Source organism: Epinephelus lanceolatus, chromosome 12 (genome assembly GCF_041903045.1).
Source record: "Epinephelus lanceolatus isolate andai-2023 chromosome 12, ASM4190304v1, whole genome shotgun sequence".
In the NCBI taxonomy this organism is placed as follows: Eukaryota; Metazoa; Chordata; class Actinopteri; order Perciformes; family Serranidae; genus Epinephelus; species Epinephelus lanceolatus.
Window position 1 is genome coordinate 16,927,173 of NC_135745.1, and position 23,001 is coordinate 16,950,173.

Below are 23,001 nucleotides of genomic sequence, written 5' to 3' on the forward strand. Positions count from 1 at the left end.
AACCAAAAATATTCAGATTACAATGATACATTTTCTTTTATTTTTTCTCAACTAATTGATGCGGCTCTGAACTGCAGGACCGTATGCTGTGTGGAGTGACCTTCAAGATTAATAATAATAATACATGAACCACAGGTGTAGAAACACTATTTTCACATACTTTTATTTCCACGGTTCTCCTCTAGCATTTTTTTTTACATTATTATTATTTTTTTTTTTTTTACATAAGAACAGACTGTTATACACAGATATTGAAGCAGGGCAAAGGGGGTGAGGGAAGGAGACGAAAACCATACAAAATGGTGTCTACTCAAGCACAACAAAATCTATGTGTATAAAATTGTGTGGGTTGTTCCACTGTGGAGGCACCAACCACTACCTCAATTCTTTTTTTTTTTTTTAAATAGATTAATAAAAATACAATCTTTTAAATGGACCTTTTAAAGTGGACTGCAAAATTAAAGAAGATCTAGAGGCATGATGACTGGATTGATAATGTAGGACAATGTGGGTCAATGGCGCCACGCACAAAGGGAGAAGTTGTGGCCAGGTTCAGAGGTGGAATTCCCCCTCCCAAAAAAAAAACAAATGTCTTTTTTAAAAATGGCACACAGCAACTAGCGCTGGCTACTTTTCACCATATACTTGTACACTCAACATGATCAACAACGGCACACATTAGGGGAGGAGAAAAAAATGAAAACAAAAACAGTCTTTTCCATACGTTCCCATTCGCCTGCCTTCAAAAACATTTGCTCTCCGTGCTGTAGTGCTTCCTTGTTAGACATGTTTTAGTGGAGAGAGCAAAGGGAAAGGAAATAGAGATGAAAGTGTATGTCAGTGTGTGTGTTTGAAATGTGAGAGAGCAGCGTTGTGTGACAGTGGTAGGGATGGCTCCATGCTGAAACATGGCGCACAGTCCGTTTAACACATCCAGGTCTGTCTGCAGAACGTCATGTGGATTAGCAGAACTTCCTACGGTCTGCAGCCGAAAACACACCGACCTCGGCGTCACGCTCCACACCGCCTAACTTATCTCGCAGCAACTCCCCACAGAAGAAGCTGCAATTCATAAATACTCAATCTACGGGTACCTAGCTAGAACATTTTCACTCTTGCATAACACGGAGACCACATACACACATACAAACCACCTATGTGTATCTCAGTTGATGACTTCACAGTCCACTATGACCACACATCTCCATTAGGTGGCGCTTCACCACACTGATCGTCAATTCTCCAGTTTCGAAGCAGCACAGGGAGGTAAACTGGAGGGCGATGAGGGGAAAAGGGGACAGCCCTCCTGGAGTCACAGAGCTCGGGAATGTCGGTGTGCCTTCTGTTTGTTTGTTTGTTTTTTTAAAAATAGTGTATCGTTTCAAATCACAGATCCATTGATTAACCTGGCTGAGGTGGAGCAGGGCCCCCTTGTTCTGAGGAACCAACATGGCCGCCCTTCGCTTGAGTCAGGGAGGCCAGTTTACCAACAGCCCCCCCCACCAGCAGCACCGTGGTCTGCTTTGAGGCCCCTGGCTGTCTACCTGCCTTGCTGGCCTTCCTGCCTGGCGGCGGGTTAAGCGGTTATCTTGGACTTGGAGGATGGAGCCATGCACAGAGTGACCTGTGGGATATGTGGAGAGAGCCTGGAGCTAGAGGCGCCTGGGACCCTGTCATCTGTTGGCTGGAAAGTAGTTAGGGTCCAGGTAGTTGTAGCCTGTGCTCTGCGGCAGGCAGTAGTCCCTGTCCAGAAAGGTGTCCGGCTGGTGCACTGGCTCTAGGTGGTGGTTCGGCTTGTGGGTCTCTGTCTTGAACAAGCTGGAAGACGAGCAGGACAAAAAAAACATCAGTGGAAAAAGTCACATAATGCCTGAAGTAAAGGGAAAAGTACGTGATAATTGTCTGAGAGAAGAGCAGCTAAACAATTTGTCTTTAACCGACACTTCAATTGGGCTGTGTATTCAAAATCAATACCTGCTGACTGCTGTGTTTTTCTATCTATTTAAAAGGTATCACCAAGCACACAGAAGATTGTTACAAAAATTCAAAATGATCCAATTAAAATAAGTAAACAGGACTATAATGCAAGATCAATATGTATCGTTATAATGTCCCAAACAGCTCCTAAGGGCTTGATCTGAGCATATTTTATTGGAAAAGCAATCAAAATTAACCCGATCAAATGCTGATCCTGTCTGTATTGTGTTGTACTGTGTTCTGTCCACCTCAGCCTGCAAGAGCTGCAGTGCTGCTGTTATTAACACAGCTAAGCTTTACAGTGCCAGCTGTATGAATTATAGTATATAAATGTGAAAAATTATTTAGGCGAACAGAGTTATTAGTGACTGAGTTTAGACACTGAGGAAAACAAAACACAAAGATTCGCTCAACTCCGACTCCAACAAATCTGTTGTATCTCCTATTTTTGTTATTAGCAAGCAGCAGTGTACAAATCATTCAGAAAACAGCCTCAAATATTTAGCCGGCATTAGCCAGTTATAATAATAAACATCACTAGCAGCAGGTCATACAAGCTGCCGCTTATTAATGTTTCTTTTCTCTGGTTAAAGAGACTTACTGATCAAATCATGTCAATTTTAGGAGTTGCATTATCTCAGTTAAACTTTCATTAATATCAGATTGTTAATTATAAGATTATAAACTTGACTATTTTTAACCAGGACCTCCAATATTTAGATCAAGTGTGCCAAATTTAGTAGCTATTTTAATGTGGCTAACATACTATTAATCAACATATAGCTACTGTACCGCTATATATCCAGTATTTAAGAACCCAGATCAGGGCCACAAATAATTATCGGGAAATCTCCAGTGGTAACATTTACATTTCTTGAAATTTTATTGCAAAAACTATTTATGGTCTGTTTTTGAAAATGTAACACCTGATAAATAAAGCTGGATCACCACAATGATGTAAAACTTATACATATTCCCTTCTGCCATCAAGATGTCAGGCCCTTTCACTTACCAATTATGGGATTGTTACCACAGTATGAACTATGAAAACATATCTTATGGTATAAAAAATTAATATAATTTTAATGTATACATCACCACTTTGTCCAACCCCAACTACCAGTTCTGTATGTGATAAATGATCTCACCAGTCAGAGCAGTTGGAGCAGAAATCTACCGAGTTATCTTGAGGACAGTCCTGACAGTGCCACCGCACTCCCTGGATGGGCTCCATGCCACAGACATCACACTGTGCAAACACACACACACGCAACATCTTCAGAATGCAATTTTGGAAAAAGTTGAAACATTAACTGCTGGGGAAAACTGTCTTTGATGAACTGATTAATAATGGGACAGAACATCTGAATGTCCAATGCCCAATGCTATAATGTCATGTCACAGATAAGGCAGTATTTCGGATAAGGAAATTCTACAGTAACACTACAAAGCATGACACTAATAATGTAAAATATCGATGAAGCTGCAACTGCTGTATTTCATTGTCATTTTCAAGCTTAAAAAATGTCAAAAGTAAAAATGCATTTTTAATGATTTAGTTTTTATTTACAAGCTGCAACCAGAGCCAACATTTCTCTACTGTTACACAGCCTCCTCTCCTTTCACTGTGTGCTGCATTGCAGGACAATATATCAACATCACATTAAAAATGGAGCACTTTCAGGGTGGATGCTGTGCTCTTTAAAACACTCCTTGTACCGTTTTCTGTTTTTACAGTGTTGAAATGCCACATACTCAAAACTGTTAGAATTGGTGTATAGTGTGTAACTACACACAAACTGCCCCTGTAGACCAACTGACTGCATAATCCCTTTGACTCAGGATTTAATTTAATTACCTCTCATACACTGAGGGCAAATTTGTATGTGCAAGCCTGGCTTTAATGGTGTGTGTGTGTGTGGTGTGTGTGTGTTGTACAGAACTGTGCAAAGTTCTCACCTTGTAGCCTACATGTCGCACCCCAGCCTTGTCCTCATGGATCTCCTGGAGCGCCTGTTTTTTCAGTCGCTTCAGCTCTAAAAGCTCTTTGTACTCTGGCAAATTTCTCAGCTCCACAGGTATAGTCTCCTCATCCTGAGCGTGAGGGGTGGAAAGACAAACACACAGAAATGTGCACATACAGAAAGAGACAGAGAGAGATGTTGACTGATAGGCATCAGGACGTGTACACAGACAAAACATCTCTACATGACTCCAGGGATCCAATCTGATAATGATATCTCTAGATGTTTTATATGCTGCTGCCACTATCGATCAATCTATTTTTGGCTGAACAAGAGAACATATGCATAAACACCAATCTGGGTTTTCTACTGTTTGGGCATTATTGTTGTAGTAAGCAGAGATTGTCTTTCGGCTGAAAGTACACGAGTGCAAACGTCTGTCTCCTACACAAAGAAAGCTTATACCCACCTCCACCTTCACGCAGAGGGAAGAAACTTTAGAGATGAAAAAAGTGTCAAAGTGCAACATTTTATTTTTGTCAAAACTATCAGTCGCACTTCCAGGCCTCGACAGGAAATGGCTTTGTGAGATTCCTGCCAAGCTGCCGACGCATTTGCCCTCAACAGGCTTTCACTCCTTCCTGCAAACACGGCCAAAGTAAAGGACAACCTGCTGAAGTGAGAAATTATTGTGGCCCATGCTGGCAGCACCTTTGTGCCTTTACTTCATACCGGCGGTGTCAGAGGTTTTGTTAATGCGCTGGTGGAGGCGGCAGCCTGTGTTCTCAGCAGGGCATGGCGACCCGGTTTTACTTAAAGGTTACTGCCTTCAAAAGGGAGAGAAAGAAAATGTCAGCGCTTGGGTAACGGCGAGCGTCAGGAGTCGCATAGTTCAAATGGAAAGAGGCGAGGCTGGCAGCCCCCCCTCCGCTCTGATTTAGCCATTTTCAACAGAACATGCTGCCTTGATTGAAGTGACAAAAAGGGTGCAGACGTGCGCAATCGAGCCAAATGCCTTATTTCACCAAAAGGTGTTAATGTGCAGTTAAGAGGGACAGTCTGTCATGTAAAAGCAGACGTATGTGACAAGGCAGGGAGCTCAGGAGCAGTTGCTTTCTTCACTTTGTCTTGTCAATGGATTTAGATAGACAAATCAGGTATAAACAAGCTCCCCAAGGCACATAACATGCAGCTTTTACCTGTCTTTATCTTACAGGTCACTGCTTACATGAGGAGAGGGTGAGACTGTGGATGGTGAGAGAGAGGAGGGAATGTGAGCCTGTGATAAGCTTAATTAAGCAGCAAAGTGCCACAGCCTGCTTGGTGACCGGTGAAATGAAAGAGTCGGGGATCAGTTACAAGATAATCTTGCAGGACAAATAAATGGGTGTCGGTATATATTCAAAGGTTTACTATACAGGAACTGCCAACAACAGTAAACAATATTGCAAGCAAAAATGAAAGCCAACCCCCGATTCACTCTCATTTGGAACAAGCTTTGTCTTCTTGCTTTGCTATATTTGTGAGGGTTTTCATCGCCGTTTCTGCAATTTTTAAGCTTCCTCTTGGACGCCTGCTGCTTACGGTCTGGCACCTGGTCCGTACTGTGCACAGGATCATCCCAAACACAGCAGAATATGAAGGAAGAAAATAAAAAATACAGGCAGAGGGCAGAGTCTCTGCACAGAAATACATCCTCACACATTTCTAGATGGTCATACATGATGACTAAGAGGAATTGCATGGCATACCTTCAAAAATAAAGAAGAGGCATTGTGGCTTTAGTGTTCTGTGATGTGAAAGAGGACTAACCGAGTCATCAGCAGAGGGGTCCTGCACGCTGCTGTAGTACGCTGAACGCTCGTCATCTTCATCCATGTAGACCGGAGGCTCATAGGAGGTCAGGAAAGTAGACGGCCGGTACAGGTGCTTGTTGAGGTGGTGCTGCCTCTTACTGGATGCCTGGGGAACAAACAGGTACAGTAGCAAGAGCAGGCAGTTTTAAACAAGTCTTCTTTAACATTGTTGCTTAAAAAAGGGCTTGAGAATATAGGTGAAATCAATATCATGAGATATGATGATGTGGCAAAACCATGCAGAATGACAGCGATGCTCAATAAAACGAACCGTGTCCCACTGTTATTAGTGTAGTTGATGGATTCTTTACACATTTTTTAAACAAAACCTGTTATTAAAGATTTTGTTAAAATGGTTATTGACTTGCAAATTGCACTATATAATCATGGCACAATATTGAACTAATAGCCCAGTCCTTACTTACAGACATTTAAAGAAAGTAATTGTTTATATGACATTAGTGGCTCATTATTAGTTCAGTGTGGTTCAGGGGTTTGGTAAATGAGTGCAAAATGAGTAAACAGTTACCTTTTTAGTGTACATGCACAGGTTGGGTGTTCTTCCAGGGACAGGGATACCAGCTTTTGTCAGTTTGATGAAGTACTTTTGAACCCTACTGGCAACCTGGAATGTTTCAACAGGAAAACGTTCTGCGTTAATGATTTCCAACTGAGGAAAAGCTGCTTCAAGTAACTGAGGTCGTGCAAATGTATGATCCAAATTCTTGCAGGGGATCTTTGCCTACTAGTATGGCAAAGTATACACTCAATGCAATTTAACATGTTTGCATAGTAAAAGCACAAAGATTTATCAATATCAGGACATTGCTAATTAAAGCCATGTAGACAAGGTCGGTTACCGTTCACATATTAACTGGTACTGGTTGCAGTACCTGTAATTCAGTACTGGTACTTTACCTTCTCTGTAATAACAAAAATGTACTTTTTAAACAAGCTGCAGAAGTGACATAGTAGACTAAGAAGCCATTATGCACCGCTGCTCTTTTCTAATCAAACACTGAGCTAATCCTCTGTCTGTCTACTTGTGTGCATCTATGTGTGTCTGCTCATCTAGCGGTGATACAAGCCTATTACCACAATAATATAGAAAAGAAAATAGACCAGATGCTATAACTACTACAGTAGATCGGCAGTACAGTGATAGTTTTGGCTCGCTGGCAAGCCTACAGAGTGGCCTCGGGGCTCCGTGGACGGCTTTCTTAGCCTGGTGAAACCATCCTAATCTCACGAGCAGATCAGTCTAGCCATGCAATCATAAAGGCGTATTCTGGCAACGGTTAAAGCTTACCGGGCCAATCACAACCGTTTATTACTTTGGGGCGGGTTATTTGAAATCATGTCATCAGAATTCGCATTTTGCGAATTGGGTCTGGCAACGCCAGGCTATGGCTTTCTGGCTTTTGGGCACTTCCGCCTCCTATCTGAAGTTGAACCTAGCGGCTCCGCTGAGGTCTGGTGCCTGCCTCAGAGCTCTGTGGCTGGCTTCAGGGCTTCGGGGTGACTTTTGGAATTTCTGCCTCTTGTCTAAATCTGGCGTTCTGACCCAGATGCACTGTCAGGTACTGACATTTGGCACCGAGGGATTTAATGTGAAGTGGTCAGGTTCAGGTATAGGTTTAGTAGGGTAATGAAATTTGTTGCTTATCTGAGGTGAATTCTTTCTACAAGTCTCACCAGTTTACTCTGTAAGAAGTTGTTGTGTTTATATCATTTCCAAATGTGCAAATAAACCAAACATTCTGAACTAAGCATGTACTAAGTGTGGATCAGCATTTCATTCAGTTCATCCTAGCTCTCTTCGTCACCTGTTTTGCTGTTCGATTGCCAAGCTCATCTGCAATCTTCTGCCATCTTCTGGACTCTACTTCCTCAGGAGGGAACTTAACGAGAAGCTGCTCTAATTTTTTCTATCAAAACAGAAAAAAGCAACATGTTAAAAGCATGATAGGACAACTATTTTTACTGGATAAATAAAAAGTAGGCTGAAAGTTTAATGTATTTAATATGATGCTTTTATCACATCATTATTATTATCATTATTGATATACACCATTCAAACACAGCCACAAGAGGGTAGCAATAATTGTTACAAGTCTGGGTTGCTTATTAAAAGAAACTAATGTAAATTTAGCCCTCATTTTACACTAATCCTGCATTTTACACTAATTCTGCACATTTCAGACATTCAATAAAAAAAACTGATTCATTTTCTGAATTTAAAGAGAGAAATGTTTCAGTGCAATCCTGCAGACAGAATTATAGTACTACATCTGACACACGTGGTACCTACCTGTTCCTCCACAGTCCACAGCTGGTTAAACGTGTCAGACTTGTTTGGGTGACAAATCCTCCCTCTGATCATCTGTCAAGAAAACACGAGTGACAGGCATGTTAAAGATACAAAAATAATGGGCACTGCACCATTTGAACAGATCTGCGCATATGAACTGCCTGGCACACTGAATCCGTCAGTTTGACAGACAAAGCCCGGCTGTCAGATGAGACTCGAGATGTGTCATTGGGAAGACGCAGAAAAACAGCAACACTTTTGACTGACAAACAAAATCCTGTTAGAATTCAGAGTGTAACCCTGGAGAATGCAAATGTGACTGCACAATATAAACAGGGAGAGCCACAGAAATAATCAAGTTGTTTGCTCAGTGCCAAACGCTTGGCGTCTTCTAATCCCAACAATCAATCAAAAGTGAAATCTTACTGCCTATACAATGTAACAAAAGACACACACAGACACACACACACACACACACACACACACAACAAAGGGCCAAGAATAAGACGTAATCAGAGGTGTGGGAGAGGCGGGCTCCTCATGTTTCCATAGATACCATCTTTTGTGCTCACATGTGCTGCATGCTTAACTCTGCCGAGCAGCAAGAATGGGGGAGATGAAATCAGATGGAGGCCGTGGCGTGTAAAATTGTAATAACCTTATGATTTGTAGTCTAGCCTGCAGGAGATGGGTGACTCACCAGCTACAGTTATGAATGAATCTGCATCTAATGATATACGGGGACGCAATCACAGCAGCATGTGTGTCCTCTACAGGTTATATTAGCACAGAGGCAGAGTCATACCTGCGTTTGCCTGCCATTCTCTGGAGCGTCACTAGTGGGCAGAGAGGAGTACATGGTGGAGGATTCGCCTTCCTTCTTAGGCTCCACGGGACTTTTTGGTCGAGCAGGCAAACCTAAAGTCAGGCAATGAGCAGAATTAGTATTTTTAAATGGCAGAAGAAATCTCTCTCTGGTGTTTACACTGATTTTAATACACACACCAACACACAGACAAAAAGTAATGTATACATGCCTTGGTCAAAGATCAGCTTTAGCCGCCTGGTTTTGCGTTTCTTGTCACAGAACTCTCTCTCAAAGTCCCCGAGGCCTGAGGTGTACTGCTCCCATCCAATTTCAGGGAGCTGGACGACTCGCTGAGGACACGGCAAGCCCAAATTAACCTGAGGGTCACAAGGATTGAGGGTCAGATTCTGTTAACAAGTAACTATCCTAACAACATCCTAACAAACTATACTACAACATGTTACATATTTGACAACATATGAGGAACAAACACTGTAAGACAAACATTTATGTTTTGGGGCATTTTCTACTTTTGTTAGGTATGCTTATGTTTTGATAAGTTAAAGGAGGAGTGTGGGGGATTAATACATAATACCACATAACCACATAATCCCAAGAAACTAAGAATCCCTGTGTTTTTGTTGGCTTACAATGAGCCCTTCATACATTCTACATCTGAAGCGGGTCCTCTTCCATTGAGTCCCCCATGTTGCACTGTCATGTTTCTACAGTAGCGTAGAATAGAACAACCAAACACTGGCTCTTGAGAGGGTCTTATGTGATTTTATGTTACCTGAAGGCCACCGTAGGTTCTCTTTCATGCTTGGAAAGGGAGGGGTATACATTTAGTTGCAGGTCTACACCAAATAGTTTGATGCTTCATAACACTGACGTTCAAATTCTAAATCATGTTTGAATGCTGCTCAGCTGCTTTTTTTGTACTGATATTTCTGCACAGTTTGGAGCCAATCTGCACATAGCAACCCTAAAAAATATACATGTAACAACCACCGAACATGACCCAACCAGCAAACTGCCAACTTTTAAATTATTGTAGCACAACTGTCAGGACTGAGACAAAAACAGAAACAAGGACTGAGTGTTGGATGTGTGTGTTATCGTGCACGCGAGGGAGGACAAAATCGACTATTGCTTGTAATGTTTCTCTAAGTTAATAACTTATGTGGAACACCTGCTCACCAGCGCATGTGATGTTTTAAGCATACTCAAAGCCACCTGACCCACTCACAGGTGGGTTCAAAAACATTTTCGCACGGTCAAAAAGCTGTTTGCTCTCCAGCTTGCCACACCTGTATTAACAGGGCGTACTGGCATCAATCTAACAGCACCACAAACTACGTTTTTTTTAAATAAAGAAAGTTGATTTAACTAAAGAATAACTAATTTAATCTGATAAAAGACTTTAATCAAATAGAGAATGCTGTTAGAGGAGTTTCAATGATGTCATAAAATATATCAACAGACATTTGAAGCTTCATTTGAAAACCTTCATAGGAGCTTCGAACCTTAGAAAGACTTTTAGTACAGGCCTAGTTGGTTGCAATCTGCAACCTCACCTCTAGATGCCACTAAATCCCACACACTCATCCTTTAATCCTTTTAATTAATCTGTGCTTTTATAAAAAGCACAAAGTCTAGGCATAGCTTAGTATACTTTAAGTTAGCACACATTACAGCCATTTTTTAAAAGATTTTTACAAATAGATCCCTAATCAAGGAGCAAGAAATGGGCCTCCATTCTTAAACTTAGATTCACAGAAAGGTTCCACATGATTTCACATCCTCACTTTATTTTTCTTGTATGCACAATATCCTTGTTTCCGCACACAAATTAACATACGCTCGAGTGAAAAAAAAGCAGGCACTTACTTTTTACCCGACTACACAAACATATGAATCTATTTACCTTGACATTTTATCAAGTAAGCAGTCAAAAGCAGAAAAAAGGTGGACAGTGTGCACATCCTGGCCCAGTTGTGAACAGGTGCAGAACACAATCTGAGTCATACAGTGGAAAAGGAGAACCCTGCACACTGAATTTTACAAGCTCCCAAATATTTATTCGAGCAACGTTTCAACCAGTGAGATACTCCTCAGGCAAAAACCCAAGAACAAGATCTTATGTGCCATGTCTCAGAGAGGGGTTGATGCAGAGTGAATCACTACAGATTTCACACAACTCGTGCACAAATTGTTTGTTGTACACATTTGAACATACACTCTGGCCCCAGTCCAATTCAGCAGCCCTGCTGTAACACCTATCCTTATGGAGCTCAAAATTTTTGCTGACACTGATGGAAATGTGTAAACTCAATTATGTTTTTTTTTTGTGTTTGTGTTTCTAATTATGTTGTCCTTCCCATTTACATACATGAGAGGGTCAAAAATATTAAAAAACACTTCTCAAGGTAATGCAGTCTAGTACAACACCATCACAAACTGTGACCTAAATACTAAAACATACTGAAGTAAAATTAATGCGTCAATGTAAAAAAACAAAAAAAACAAAAAAAAAACCTGAACACAATAGGTATCGTAAAAGCAGGCACTCCCTGGCTCTGTGCTTTTCACTTTACCAAGGACACACTCTGTATGTTTGTTACCCGTTTCTGCAGCTGCTCCACAAAGCTGATGGGATCGCTGAGTGCCTCCCTCTGGTGACGCGCCAACGTCTCCAGGTCCAGGATGGCCTGCGTGCGCTGGGCCTCGAGAACACCGATGGTCTGCAGCAGCCTCTGATAACTGACACGGAGGGAAGCCAGGTCAGACAACAGTGGAGGGGAGGGACTGCTTACATTATTCAACCTGACACTTGCAATGCTGCAGTGCATCAAACTTTTAGACCACAGACAATGAATAATTCAACCATGGAGCTGAGAACTTAAATACTTGCACAAGACACAAACCATTTCCTTTCCACTTATTTTGCAAATAATATGTTTGCAGGAGTTTGCATGAGATAGAAATGGTGCATCTCAAATTAGCTGCTTTGGAAAATAACACCTTTAGAGTTACTTTCTTAGTGTAGCCCATCAAGAAGTGCAGCCAGTAAATGAAAGTTCAAACGGTAAGAGAAAATGCACTTTAACCACTAAAACACTTTTCTGATCTGTAACTGCGCACATCACTTATATTTCATAGCAATATCAAAACCTTTGCATGACAAACACTTGGGTTTTACAGTGCTCGAGGAGCCTTCCACGCTGTACAAGTCTGACCTTTCCACTCACACCCTCTGGGGCAACAGAAGAGCTGCAAACTGAGCTGTCAATGACTAAGTGTGGTACTGACTCAGAGGCCCTACAGTGTGGGCAGAGCAGGAAGAATCGACAGGAATGTGACAGCATCCTACATGGCCATAACCTAATGTAAGTGCTCAGTGAAGCAGAGTGGATCAATCTCCCCTAACAGGACATGAATGAAAATCAATGCAGAGGACACAATTTATTCAACAGCTGCCGGTGATTTGAAATCCTACAAGCAAAACATTCAAACAAGCCAAGTGTGTTTAACCTCATATCCTTTCATTAGTTACAGACACCATCCTTTCACGCAACGTGGAGCTCTGCTGACCTTGTACAGGCACCAGTAAATGCTGTGCTTCAGTGCAAACTGCAAATCTGTCACTGCAGCAGTGGCACATAAACATACTACTGCACATTTCCTGTACAAGAGTCATTCTGATTCAAATGTAAGACCTGTGCACAAGACATGAGCAAGCATGCTGACGTCCTCAGATGAACAGATGATCTCTACATTAATCAATTTAAGAGAAATGAGGAGGACTTGGCTCTGCTCCTCAGCACTCTGGACTCCCGCCAGGTGTCCAGGGACAAACCTGGCGTACCATTGCCACCTACTGGGCCTGAGGTCCACTGAAAAACACTGGTGCCAAATGAAAAACTGGCCAGGACAACGGTGTTGCTACATTAATGCCTGATTATCAAGGACTGTGGTTTGCTTTTTAAAATATTTACATGAAATAGGTAGAGGGAACTGTGTCAAAATAGACAAAGCTGCTAGATGACAATACACAATGTTCTGTATGCACATTATCAATCATGTCCATGTCAATTCTCCATATTCAGCAACCCTAAAAATGCCAAGTCATTCTTCTCTAAAGATGACTCCTCACTGCACTGATCTGAGCCTTCAAATATTCTCCTTACTCAGCACGACCTAAAACTTGGCATGTCACAGAAACTTGATCGAATTACTGTGCAATACGAGAGCAGTGAAATCTTACTCTAGAGCCATTCTCCGAATTTGAAACTTTCACCAATAATGGTGTCAAAGACAAAGGGACGTCAGCTGATGATGTCTCTGAGCCCCCACAGCCCTCTGCCCCTCCTCCCATGAAGATGCATCGTGTATCAGCTGACCTGCCACAGTGCAGTTAGCAGTGCCTGACTGAGCGCAGCATGGGATCTGTCCACAAATATAAAAATCCCATCTTGTCTGATGCCTGACAACACAACTAGGAACAAAGCCCCCACGCCGAAAAACCCTTCTCCTCTAAAACAACTCATCTTACTGAGAAAAGAGAGGACGGAGGCAATCAGCAGAGTAATTTTAACATCCAATCTCAGTGGGTTTTGGAAAGCTGACAATTGGCAGCTAATTCACACAATCACGGCACCAGATTGAAGGTGGAAATTAAAGGCTGAAACATGTAAAACCTGAACAATAAGACAGGAGCTATAGTTAGATGCTCATCGATAGTCCCGTAATAACTGAGAGAAGCCTCCAAAAATAACTGAGATAATTAAACATTCTGTCTAAGTGTTGCTGCTGCAAAAACCCAGACACACTTGTATTAGTTGTGTTCTTTCCTTTGTTTTAGAAGGTAAGGTAACACTCACAGGGCTGAAAGATAAATCTCAGGGTTTGTGCGGAAGGAAAGAAGAAAAATACTGTTCTGCCCGCTCACATTTTTTATTCCTGTTTTTCCTGACTTTTCTCTAACCTTTGCTAATTTCACGGGCAATAAGAAAGTTGAATGTTTTACCTCGAGGCCATTAACGGTTATTTAAATAAATCAATTCAAAAGATGTAGAGGAGAAAAAAGCTTGTCAACCTATTCAACCTGTGAGGAGGGGTCAACTTTGAATTTGTTGAATCTGATTTGGCTGTTCAATATGAATATTTGACTATTCTTTTTTTCATATAGACTATCAAGTAATACTTTAGTGAACAGCCAGATTTTTGAAGAGGTTTCGCCAGGATGTTCAAGGTGACAGTGACATTTATGTAGCAAAGAATAGGGTTGTGAATCTCAAGTTTCATCACAATATGATATTATATCCTTTTTTGGACAATTTTATGATATTTGCTGATATCACAAAGTCTGCCATGATATGATTTCAGTTCAATTCAATTTCTTTCCAGGGCCTGTGATTGATAAAATCCAACATTAGAATATATCCTTGCTGTCTTTTTCTTGACTGCTTCCCATTGTCTGCCTGGTACTAGGTTGCTAGCACTGTTTGAAAGTTTAGGAAGGAGGTGTGCTTGGATGGAAGTAGTGACACAGACGTGCCAGGGGAAATTTCAAAATAAAAGCGAATCTTAAAGATGACGATATCTATCAATGTTTTCACTTTGCATCGTGTTACAACCCAGTAGGAGTCTAGGGGTAAGGGAAGCAACATAAAACCAGACAATGAAAGTAAAGTGAATAAGGCATATGAATCATATTGGATTGTTAATCATTAAATCGATATATCAGTCCAGATCAATGTTTTGCTACACCCCTGGTAAACAAGCCAGCTTACCCTCTGACCTAATGCGTGCTAGATATCAAACAAAAGTCAAAGACTATGCTAAATTAAGTTGCTGTAAGCTGTAAATTCAACACTTTGGAGCAGAGGGCAGAAGATAACGTCATCTCGGAGCCTGACTGGACAAAGCCTCTCTTCCTCCGGGCAGCTGCCTCCATCTCACACAGGCTCACCATGGGTCTGGGTCTGTACCCACCATTGCACACATCTTCCCTGAGTGAAAGTGACGACTTCAAATAATGTAACGATTCTACCCTGGAGAGCAGCGTGAAAGCGAGGAGCACTAAATCTGCAGCCACTTTTGGGGACCGAAATGTCCCCAGAAGTAGCTGCACACTGACTGGCGATGAAATGCGTAGTTTGCCGCAAATTTGAGAGCTGGCTGATAAAATAGGGTCATTTTGACTCTCTGTTCTTGTTCATTTACTTAGCCTGGGAGTTTACATGATAATTAATTTTAGTCTCTGTTGTTACTCTAACTGCTAATAAATGCAACAATTTGTACAAGGGCAAGTAGATTCCTGAATCTCTTGCCTGACCAACCAAAAAAAACCCTTAACTTAAGCATAGTCAGTGATGTTTTGGGCACAATAATACTAATTTTCAGACATATTTATGACTTAAGTAAAAAAAATCCTTAAGGTTTTATGTTCAGCTCTTTCAAGACATCAGAATATTCCTGGCAAAGACAAATCCTCATCAACTCAGATGCATGCCCGGTTCATTCAAAACCATAGACCAGAAGTAATGCAATGATCACAGAATACAGTGATCAACATGTGTGAGAGCTACATCAACAAAAGATGAGGAGAGAGCAGAATCCCCGGGGAGCTCCCACATACTCTTTGTTGTGTTTAAGAGCTAGGTGGTCCGACTCAAAGTAATACACGTCTGGCTCCTCCTCTTCCTCCTCCTCCTCTGCTGCCTGGCTCTGTGTCAGCTCCATGCTTTTCTCAGCCTCTTTGCCCTCCACAGTCATACTGTCCTCACCACCTGCCCTGTCTCCAGGATCCACGGAGACTGGCTCCTCACTGGAGGGGCCGACAGAGTCTGAGGGAGCAGGTTCCTCCACCACAGGGCAGTCCTCCTCCAGCCCAATCACCACCTCCCCCTCTTCCCTCAAGGGACCATTGTCTCTGGGGGGAGAGCTGAGCTTGGAGGAGGCCTTGCCACCAGTGGCAGCCCTCCTGGGTGAAGTCCGCAGGGTGTATCTGTGTTCGTAGAGCTCTGTGAAAGAGGGGGGCGTGCTGGATATTGAGGGGTTGCACCCTGGCTCTGTGGGGGAGGGGGTTGTTGCTAGTGGGGGTGTAGTTTCTCCTGAGTTGCTGTTGTTGTTGTTGTTGTTGATTGGACTACTGTTCATGTTGGTGGTAGTGGAGGAGGTGGAGGCAGCAGCTTCCTGCACTGGTGTTGGCGGCCGGCCGTTGGTGTCATTCTCACTCTCTGTCACCTGCTCCTCGTGCGCCAGACACAACGGGTCACCCACCACGTCAACCTCCACCTCCTCCACCTCCTGCTCCTTAGCCACTATCAACTCAGGGACAGGATCCTCTGGAACAGCCTCAAATGGCGGAGCAGCTGAGGCTGGCGATTCCCCTGAGCCAGAGACCTCCATCTGCACAGGGACAGAGTTTCTACAAGGCACAGTGGGGTCAGGGGATGAGGGAGCCCCCGTCTGACTACCGTTGAGCAGCGACGGGCAGTTGGTGGCAGAGGTGGGGTTTGCACTAGGCTCTTCAGTTAGTGTGCTAGGTTCCTCTGCTTTATTCTCTCTGAGTCCATTAGAGGCCTTGTGAGCATTCGGGGGCTGAGCTGCCCCGTCACACTCCACATGGCCATCCTCTGCCTTCCCCCCTGTCAGCTCACCTTCATCTTTACTGTGGACAGGTGAGGCAGGAGTTGTGTTAGCAGAGTTTTGGCTGGGAAATTCTTCACAACTGTTGTCATTGCTAGGCTCTGGGACAGAGACTGGACTTTCAGGTTTCAGAGGTTCAGGGTCCTCCTCGTGTCCCTGAGACTCTCCAGAGCGGGAGCACCGTTTGGCCCTTTTGATTTGAGGACAGGCATCCCGTGCGCCCTTCCCTCTATCACATTTCTCAGAATTCTCAGGACTATTGTCTTTTTCTAAACAGGACACGCCCCGCTTCCTGGAGCTGGTCCACTGCTCTGCCTCAGCAGGAGAAACATTTGAGTCAGTTACCTTCACCTGCAACGAGCCCTGCTGCTGGCCATCCTGCTGAGTGTCCTGCTTTGTATCATGTTTGGCGTCCAGCTTTGCGTCCTGTTTAGAATCCTGCTTTGACTCCTGTTTAACATCTTGTTTGGTGTCCTGCTTTGACTCCTGCTTGCCGTCCTGTTTCGACTCCTGCTTGCTGTCCTGTTTCGACTCCTGCTTGCTGTCCTGTTTCGACTCCTGCTTGCCGTCCTGTTTCGACTCCTGCTTGCAGTCCTGTTTCGACTCCTGCTTGCCGTCCTGTTTCGACTCCTGCTTAGATTCCTGTTTGCCGTCCTGCTTCGACTCCTGCTTCTTTTTGGGCGAGCGGGCCCTTGGTAGTGGAGGCACTGAGGTCTCCTCCGGCTGGGCAATGCTTCGGTTCCTGAGGGTTCGACCACAAAAGTTCTCATCCAATCCATTGAGCCCCACTGACGACCTTGTGACGCGCGAGGAACGGGACGCGGCCATACTACGGCGGGTGCCTACAGTCTCCTCATCCTGGTGCTCTCTCCTCTGCAGCAGAATGTGGGCACCTGTAAAACACACACAGACAGAATCATGCACTTCATTAAGTAAAAAAAAAATCACTGGAAACTGCAAACCTTTACAACTCAATGGTCACATCATAGCACTTCCACTGCAAAAGCTGTACGTTTGGTTGGTTTCACTGGCCAGCCATGCTAAAAATGAATGCATGAACGATACCCTGGGGTGGTTCAAACAAAAGCGTTCACCAAAAGGCCTTTGTTAAATACCGCTCAGGTCATTTCTCAGCTCACACCAGAGGGGTATTGATTTCCCCTGTCATTGCAGCTAAGCAACACCTTCTGTCCACAGACAAAACTAGATGTCTTATCACAGGTCCATACAAAGGAAACACATTAAAAAGGTGGAGGATCTTAAACTGGCAGGAGACAAAACAGGAAACAATAAGGTCAGATCTTCCATCTGGCCTAAATGACCAATAACAGTCACTTTCGATACTTCGCAAATATCACAGCTTTGAGACTCATCTGTATGTGCTCGGTAACTCAAGAGATAAGGTGACTACAGCGCAGCAAGCATTTTAAGTACTGAAAAAGCCCCCAAAGCTGGCAAGCAGATGAATTATAAAAAGGTAAACTACCTGCATTAAAAACCCCAAATCAAATGTGTGTGTAAGTTTCAGTGAGGGCATATTTATTCCCTCTCTGCAGAGATTACTGCTTATTCTGTCCCACAAAGAATACATATGGTTTATTGGTTGACTGAGTTCTGACACAGAAGCTACACTGTAATTCTTACACCCCAGTTCAGCAGAGATAACACTGCAGACATAGGTTTGTCATCACACACTGTAGGCTGTTTATCTCTTTATAACAGGTGTGCCAGAGGACCAACAGGCTGCAGTCCTTCCACAACTTATCAGAATGTACAAAAATTGAAATGCACTGACAACAGGAACCCTGCACAAGGCTTACAGGCTTAGTGTGTGGACAACCATAGGAAGTTAATCGTCATGTCCTAAACCTCTGACACAATTTAAGGCACAACAAAGCTTTCCCAAACTCGCTCTGTGTGTCGCCTGAGGTATCCCGCAGATGACGTACATTTCTGTGCATCTGGACAAAAAGCCAAATACTACCAGACATTATGAAGCAGTCAATCTTAGATATCTTAATCTATACTAAAGAATCAATTTCACAGATAACACAAAGCCCTCATGCAATTACAATTCAGATGTAATCTAGGTCAGAAAATCCATCATAAGTCCATCAATACTATGCCATGTAAACACCTTACTTTACTCACATTTATCTCATTTACATTAAGGTTGTTACTGAAGCAAACATAACGTAATTAAAAGAGCTGTCACTAACATATATACAGCTTATTCTGGTTTCACCCGGTATTAAGATTCTGCACATGGTATAAAGGCCACGGAGTGAAGCGGATGCAAAGCAATGTATCAAGGAAAACACAATGGCTGGCGGTCATAGATGACGTAAGAACACAATAGCAAAGTAGCCTTGGCATTACAAATAACTCCTCAAGTAATGGAGATTACATTAAGGTTGCTTTGGAAACTCATCAATGTGATGAATAATAAACAAACAAAGTTGCTCTACTTTCCAGACATGAACTCCACAGTCAAACAATTCATTTTAGTGGGCAAGTCTGTGACTGTAAACCTAATCATCTGTAAGTCTTAAGTATACAGTAATTAGTAAGAATATGCAGCCAATGAAAGCAGGGTGAAATTTTGAGACTGCATTGAGTGGATAAAAAGATTTCCTGCCCTGGCTGGAATACATGCATTCATTCCCTAATTCCCCAAAAAACTCTCATTCAACACACACATACACACACACAAACCTTGCCGATGAAGTATCCTCTAGGTAACAGCTTCAAATAATAAATCTAACAACAGAGTACAATAAAAATGTGACGTGGTAAAGGTCATATTAAAGTGACATTCAGGGAGAAATTATCTCACTGGGTGTCCTTTCTTAGAAGATGAGACACAGTCATAGCATCCCATCGTAGAGGAGAGAAATTATTGCAGCAATTAGCATTGTGGACATGGTGCTCATTTACATTAATTCCAAGTACAACAATCTGTAGGCCGACCTCTGTCAAAACTGATTTAAAAGCTCCTTGTTGGTTTTCCTGGGACAATTCCTTCCTTTTCCTTCACTGTACTAACACAGCAACATCAAAGCCAGAGGCTACCTTGGCTACAAATACATTTTGATAATATTCCTTTGGGGAGCTAACATAATAGTCACCTGGAACAAGCACTACCACATGCACATGTTACTCACACTCCACTAAGGACTCCAGCTGAGAAAACTAATGTGATTTGTCCATGCATAAAATAAGAGAAAGGAAGAAAAACACAGAAGGGGAGCAGGTTATTCAGACTGAGCATTCACCCTTGGACTCAAATTGACAAAACTAATTAAGCCTGCTCATCTGACCTGCTCTCAAAAACCAGAAAACTAATCACTACTTCAAACTGATCAGGGTTACAGTTGAGTTGGATAACTGGGCTATATGAAACATTTGCTCACACTTCCTTGTCACAATAATTAACACATTGTTGGCACAGCTGGCAAAGCCTCAATTAATAATTAATTAATAAACGTCTCATGCTGCCTTCAGGTTCCTGTTGAAAATAAGTTTTGTGCCCATAAATCATTACAAAGCACATTGTTATCACTTACATCAGACTGCCCAATGCTCAAATGAATTTAAAACATGTCTGACAGAAGTGTAATGTCAGGATTGTCGTAAAATAAAAATAGTGCAGGTAGTTACAAAGTGTGTCACATAGCTTGCATCTTTCCAGTCCACACTGTTACCACGTAAACACACAAGAACTTTGTTTCTAAAGGGTCAATCATTGACAGACTCCTCAAAAACAGGGTCTCCTTGCCTGTGGAGTGTGTCATAACATAAGCTACCTAAAGTATGGACACACTATGAACATTAAAATAAATATACTTGAAGCCCACTGTTCCAAACCAGCTGATAGTTGGCATTAAAGATTAATAAAGGCAAGAGGAAAATCTATACATTTCTATCCATCCTCTGTGACTCTTCAATTTTTTGTATTTTTTCCTCATGAAACAATATATATTTTGACTTGTAATGACGCTAAAAGGTGCTTCAAATGAAAAAATCTGACACCGATAAACTACTCTTTAGTTGAACTGCTCATAACTCATGTCAGCAACAAGGCCATAATGTTTGATGAGGGGTCGCAAGAAGACATTGCTTTGTTTTATGGGGGTCAAACGGCAGAAAGGTCAGGAACCACCGTTTTAGACCACAGACCAGCAATTTGATTTGTGCTCTCTCCCTACTGTTGTTGAGTATATGACAGTGGGCAGTGCTTAGTTAGTGATCTGAAGGAAAATGTCATATTTTGTGACTATCTTTTGAGTCATATATAAACATTTAACTACGATCATTTCTATTTAATCAAATACAAGCAAGCTTAAAACTCCCTCTGCCTTTTCAAGGAATATCCTAGCACACAAGGTGACAGTAAACCCCACAGGTACACATTTATCATTTAGCAGTAGAAGAGTTTGAGCAAGTTCAATAGCCTTGACACAGTATTTTGTTTATAAATTTCAATGTCATATGCATATTTATATCTGCACATAGTTGTCAAGTGTTTGTTTCACCTTTGTTCAGCTTTGTTGTTCTTGTTTTTATCTGTACCTCTATTTTTGTGCATGTACATTGAGAGCAACTAAGAGTCAAATCCCTTGTATGTGTACACATATTTGGCCAATAAAGCTGATTCTGACACTACTGTCACATATAGCCACTGATCCTGACAAGGTTGGAAAATAGTAGCTCATGCTCACAGGCAGCAGTGTAACCATGAATGCTGAAGGTGTCAAAGCCAGAATGTGTTATTAGTCAGTGCACCTACTTAGACAGGACCCATGTGCGATTGTAATTCTCAATCAAACCACTTCCTGTTCTTCACTAAAGCGCGTGTTTGGTTGTGAAGTTATGTTAACACGTGCTGATTAAATTGCCATAATCATGACAGACCAGGACCTACACATGGGTCATGTGCCATAACAAACGAATCATTGTTTTTTATTTAAACGTAAAGGCTGTAAACTCCAGCTACACATAAGTAAACATACACCTTACTGGCTAAGTGTGAATGCTATTGTTGGCAAACCAGCTAAGCTAACGCCCGTAGCTGAGATCAGAGTTAGAAATTTGTTTTATGATAAACAAACAAGCTTTGTGCTGTTTTACCGTCGAGTTGGACTGTTCATCTCTGTTGCTGACCTGTAGTTCAACACTTCCACAGGGCCTACTGGCAACGAAAAATCCACGAAGTTGTGTTGGTATACATACCGATGAGAATCGCTCAAATCCCAACATCCCAGCTAATCAGCTGCCGCGAGCTCAATGTCGACAAAGTTGGATGCTGTTAAACTAGAGCCTAGACACCGTTGCAGCTGCACGTGCCGCTGGTTAAGTTAACACTAGTTTGCAGCAGGTCAACTCTAAAGTTCATGATTAAAACTCCAACCACACGTTTGGGCAAAACAACCCAGTTAGAAGAGCTGGGGAGCAGGCTAACGTTAGCATGGACCAACTTCCAAACGAACGTTACTTGAGCTAGCTTGCCGTTTAGCGGGCTACCCTTAGCAAACTAACTTACCGTTAGCTCTCCAGGGCTAAATATAAAACATTAACGCTTGAGACACCAAACTGCAGACTGTTGCACCCTTGAAATCCATATATTATCTTACAAGCCTCAAATGACACAACGAAGTAGTACACTGCAATCTAAAAGCCAATTTTCTTCCTTTTTCTCTTGTGAACGACTAGTTAGCCAAGTTGGCTAACATTACCTTCGCTAGTTCTTCTCGGCTAGTTTTCCTATAAACTGCATCGTGCAGAAAAGAATCGTGGCGGTTTCAGCTGTAGCCCCTCTAGTAGCGTTACTAACATGCTAGCTAAACTAGCTCGACAACTGATACAGTCATTAAGTCCACCAGTGATACATAACCGAGTGGTGGGAGTCGCAACTAATATTTTGTTTAGCCGAGGTTTACATTTCAACCGCTACGCACGGACACAAGCGGCATGGTTAGCAACCAAGCGGTATAACGACAGTTTAGTAACCATTTAGCAGCTACGGCTAGCCGCTGCAGCCTAGTATTAGCTAGCCAAGCTAGCTGATTGTTCCGCGCATAACTTTGCCGATGTATTTGTGTATTGCCAACAATGCCGGTCAGAGGCATTTTTGGTGGGCTAATAAATTTAGGTTTTGTCATTTGCTGTACTCGAAGCACCGAACTGGAGGCACACTTCTAAATAGCGTTTGTAGCTCAAGAATTACACATACCTCACTTCCGTAAATTTGCTGCACGTTCGGCCGCAGCCATGTTTTCAATCCAGTCAACTAGCGTTAGTCGGGGTGTGTGAGCCGACTCAACCGCGCTCGTCAAAATGCAACACTATACTGTACAATTTTGCCCCTGCCAAGAGTGTAATCGGTCACACACTCTTCGGGGTCACCTCGATTAATTGATGACTGTTTAT

The 23,001-nt window shown here is 42.5% G+C and overlaps 1 protein-coding gene across 4 annotated transcripts; it reads right to left on the reverse strand.

Moving 5' to 3' along the window:
* Positions 1-1,411: 1,411 nt before the first annotated feature.
* Positions 1,412-22,906, reverse strand: zzz3 (zinc finger, ZZ-type containing 3). 4 transcript variants are annotated; one of them, XM_033650233.2, is made up of 12 exons: positions 22,805-22,906; positions 15,560-17,465; positions 11,541-11,679; positions 9,146-9,293; positions 8,914-9,026; positions 8,109-8,180; positions 7,624-7,725; positions 6,327-6,422; positions 5,754-5,903; positions 3,937-4,071; positions 3,126-3,226; positions 1,412-1,818 (listed from the first exon to the last, which is right to left on the reverse strand). In XM_033650233.2, exons 2-12 carry the CDS (start codon positions 17,398-17,400, stop codon positions 1,674-1,676), a joined length of 3,042 nt encoding a protein of 1,013 aa, XP_033506124.2. In that variant the 5' UTR covers positions 17,401-17,465; positions 22,805-22,906; the 3' UTR covers positions 1,412-1,673. The 4 variants fall into 4 exon arrangements, with proteins under 4 accessions (XP_033506124.2, XP_033506126.2, XP_033506127.2 ...); XM_033650235.2 differs by lacking the exon at positions 22,805-22,906 and adding an exon at positions 22,308-22,423; XM_033650236.2 differs by lacking the exon at positions 22,805-22,906 and adding an exon at positions 21,805-21,919.
* Positions 22,907-23,001: the final 95 nt, after the last annotated feature.

What these genes read in the sequence shown, in the direction of transcription:
- zzz3 (XM_033650233.2), bottom strand. Translation starts at nt 17,400, where the DNA reads ATGGCCGCGTCCCGTTCCTCGCGCGTCACAAGGTCGTCAGTGGGGCTC. An exon ending in GCTCTTAAACACAACAAAGA is followed by an intron (nt 11,680 to 15,559) that starts GTATGTGGGAGC and finishes CCTCCGTGTCAG; the next exon opens with TTATCAGAGGCTGCTGCAGA. An exon ending in AAAGCTGATCTTTGACCAAG is followed by an intron (nt 9,027 to 9,145) that starts GCATGTATACAT and finishes GCCTGACTTTAG; the next exon opens with GTTTGCCTGCTCGACCAAAA.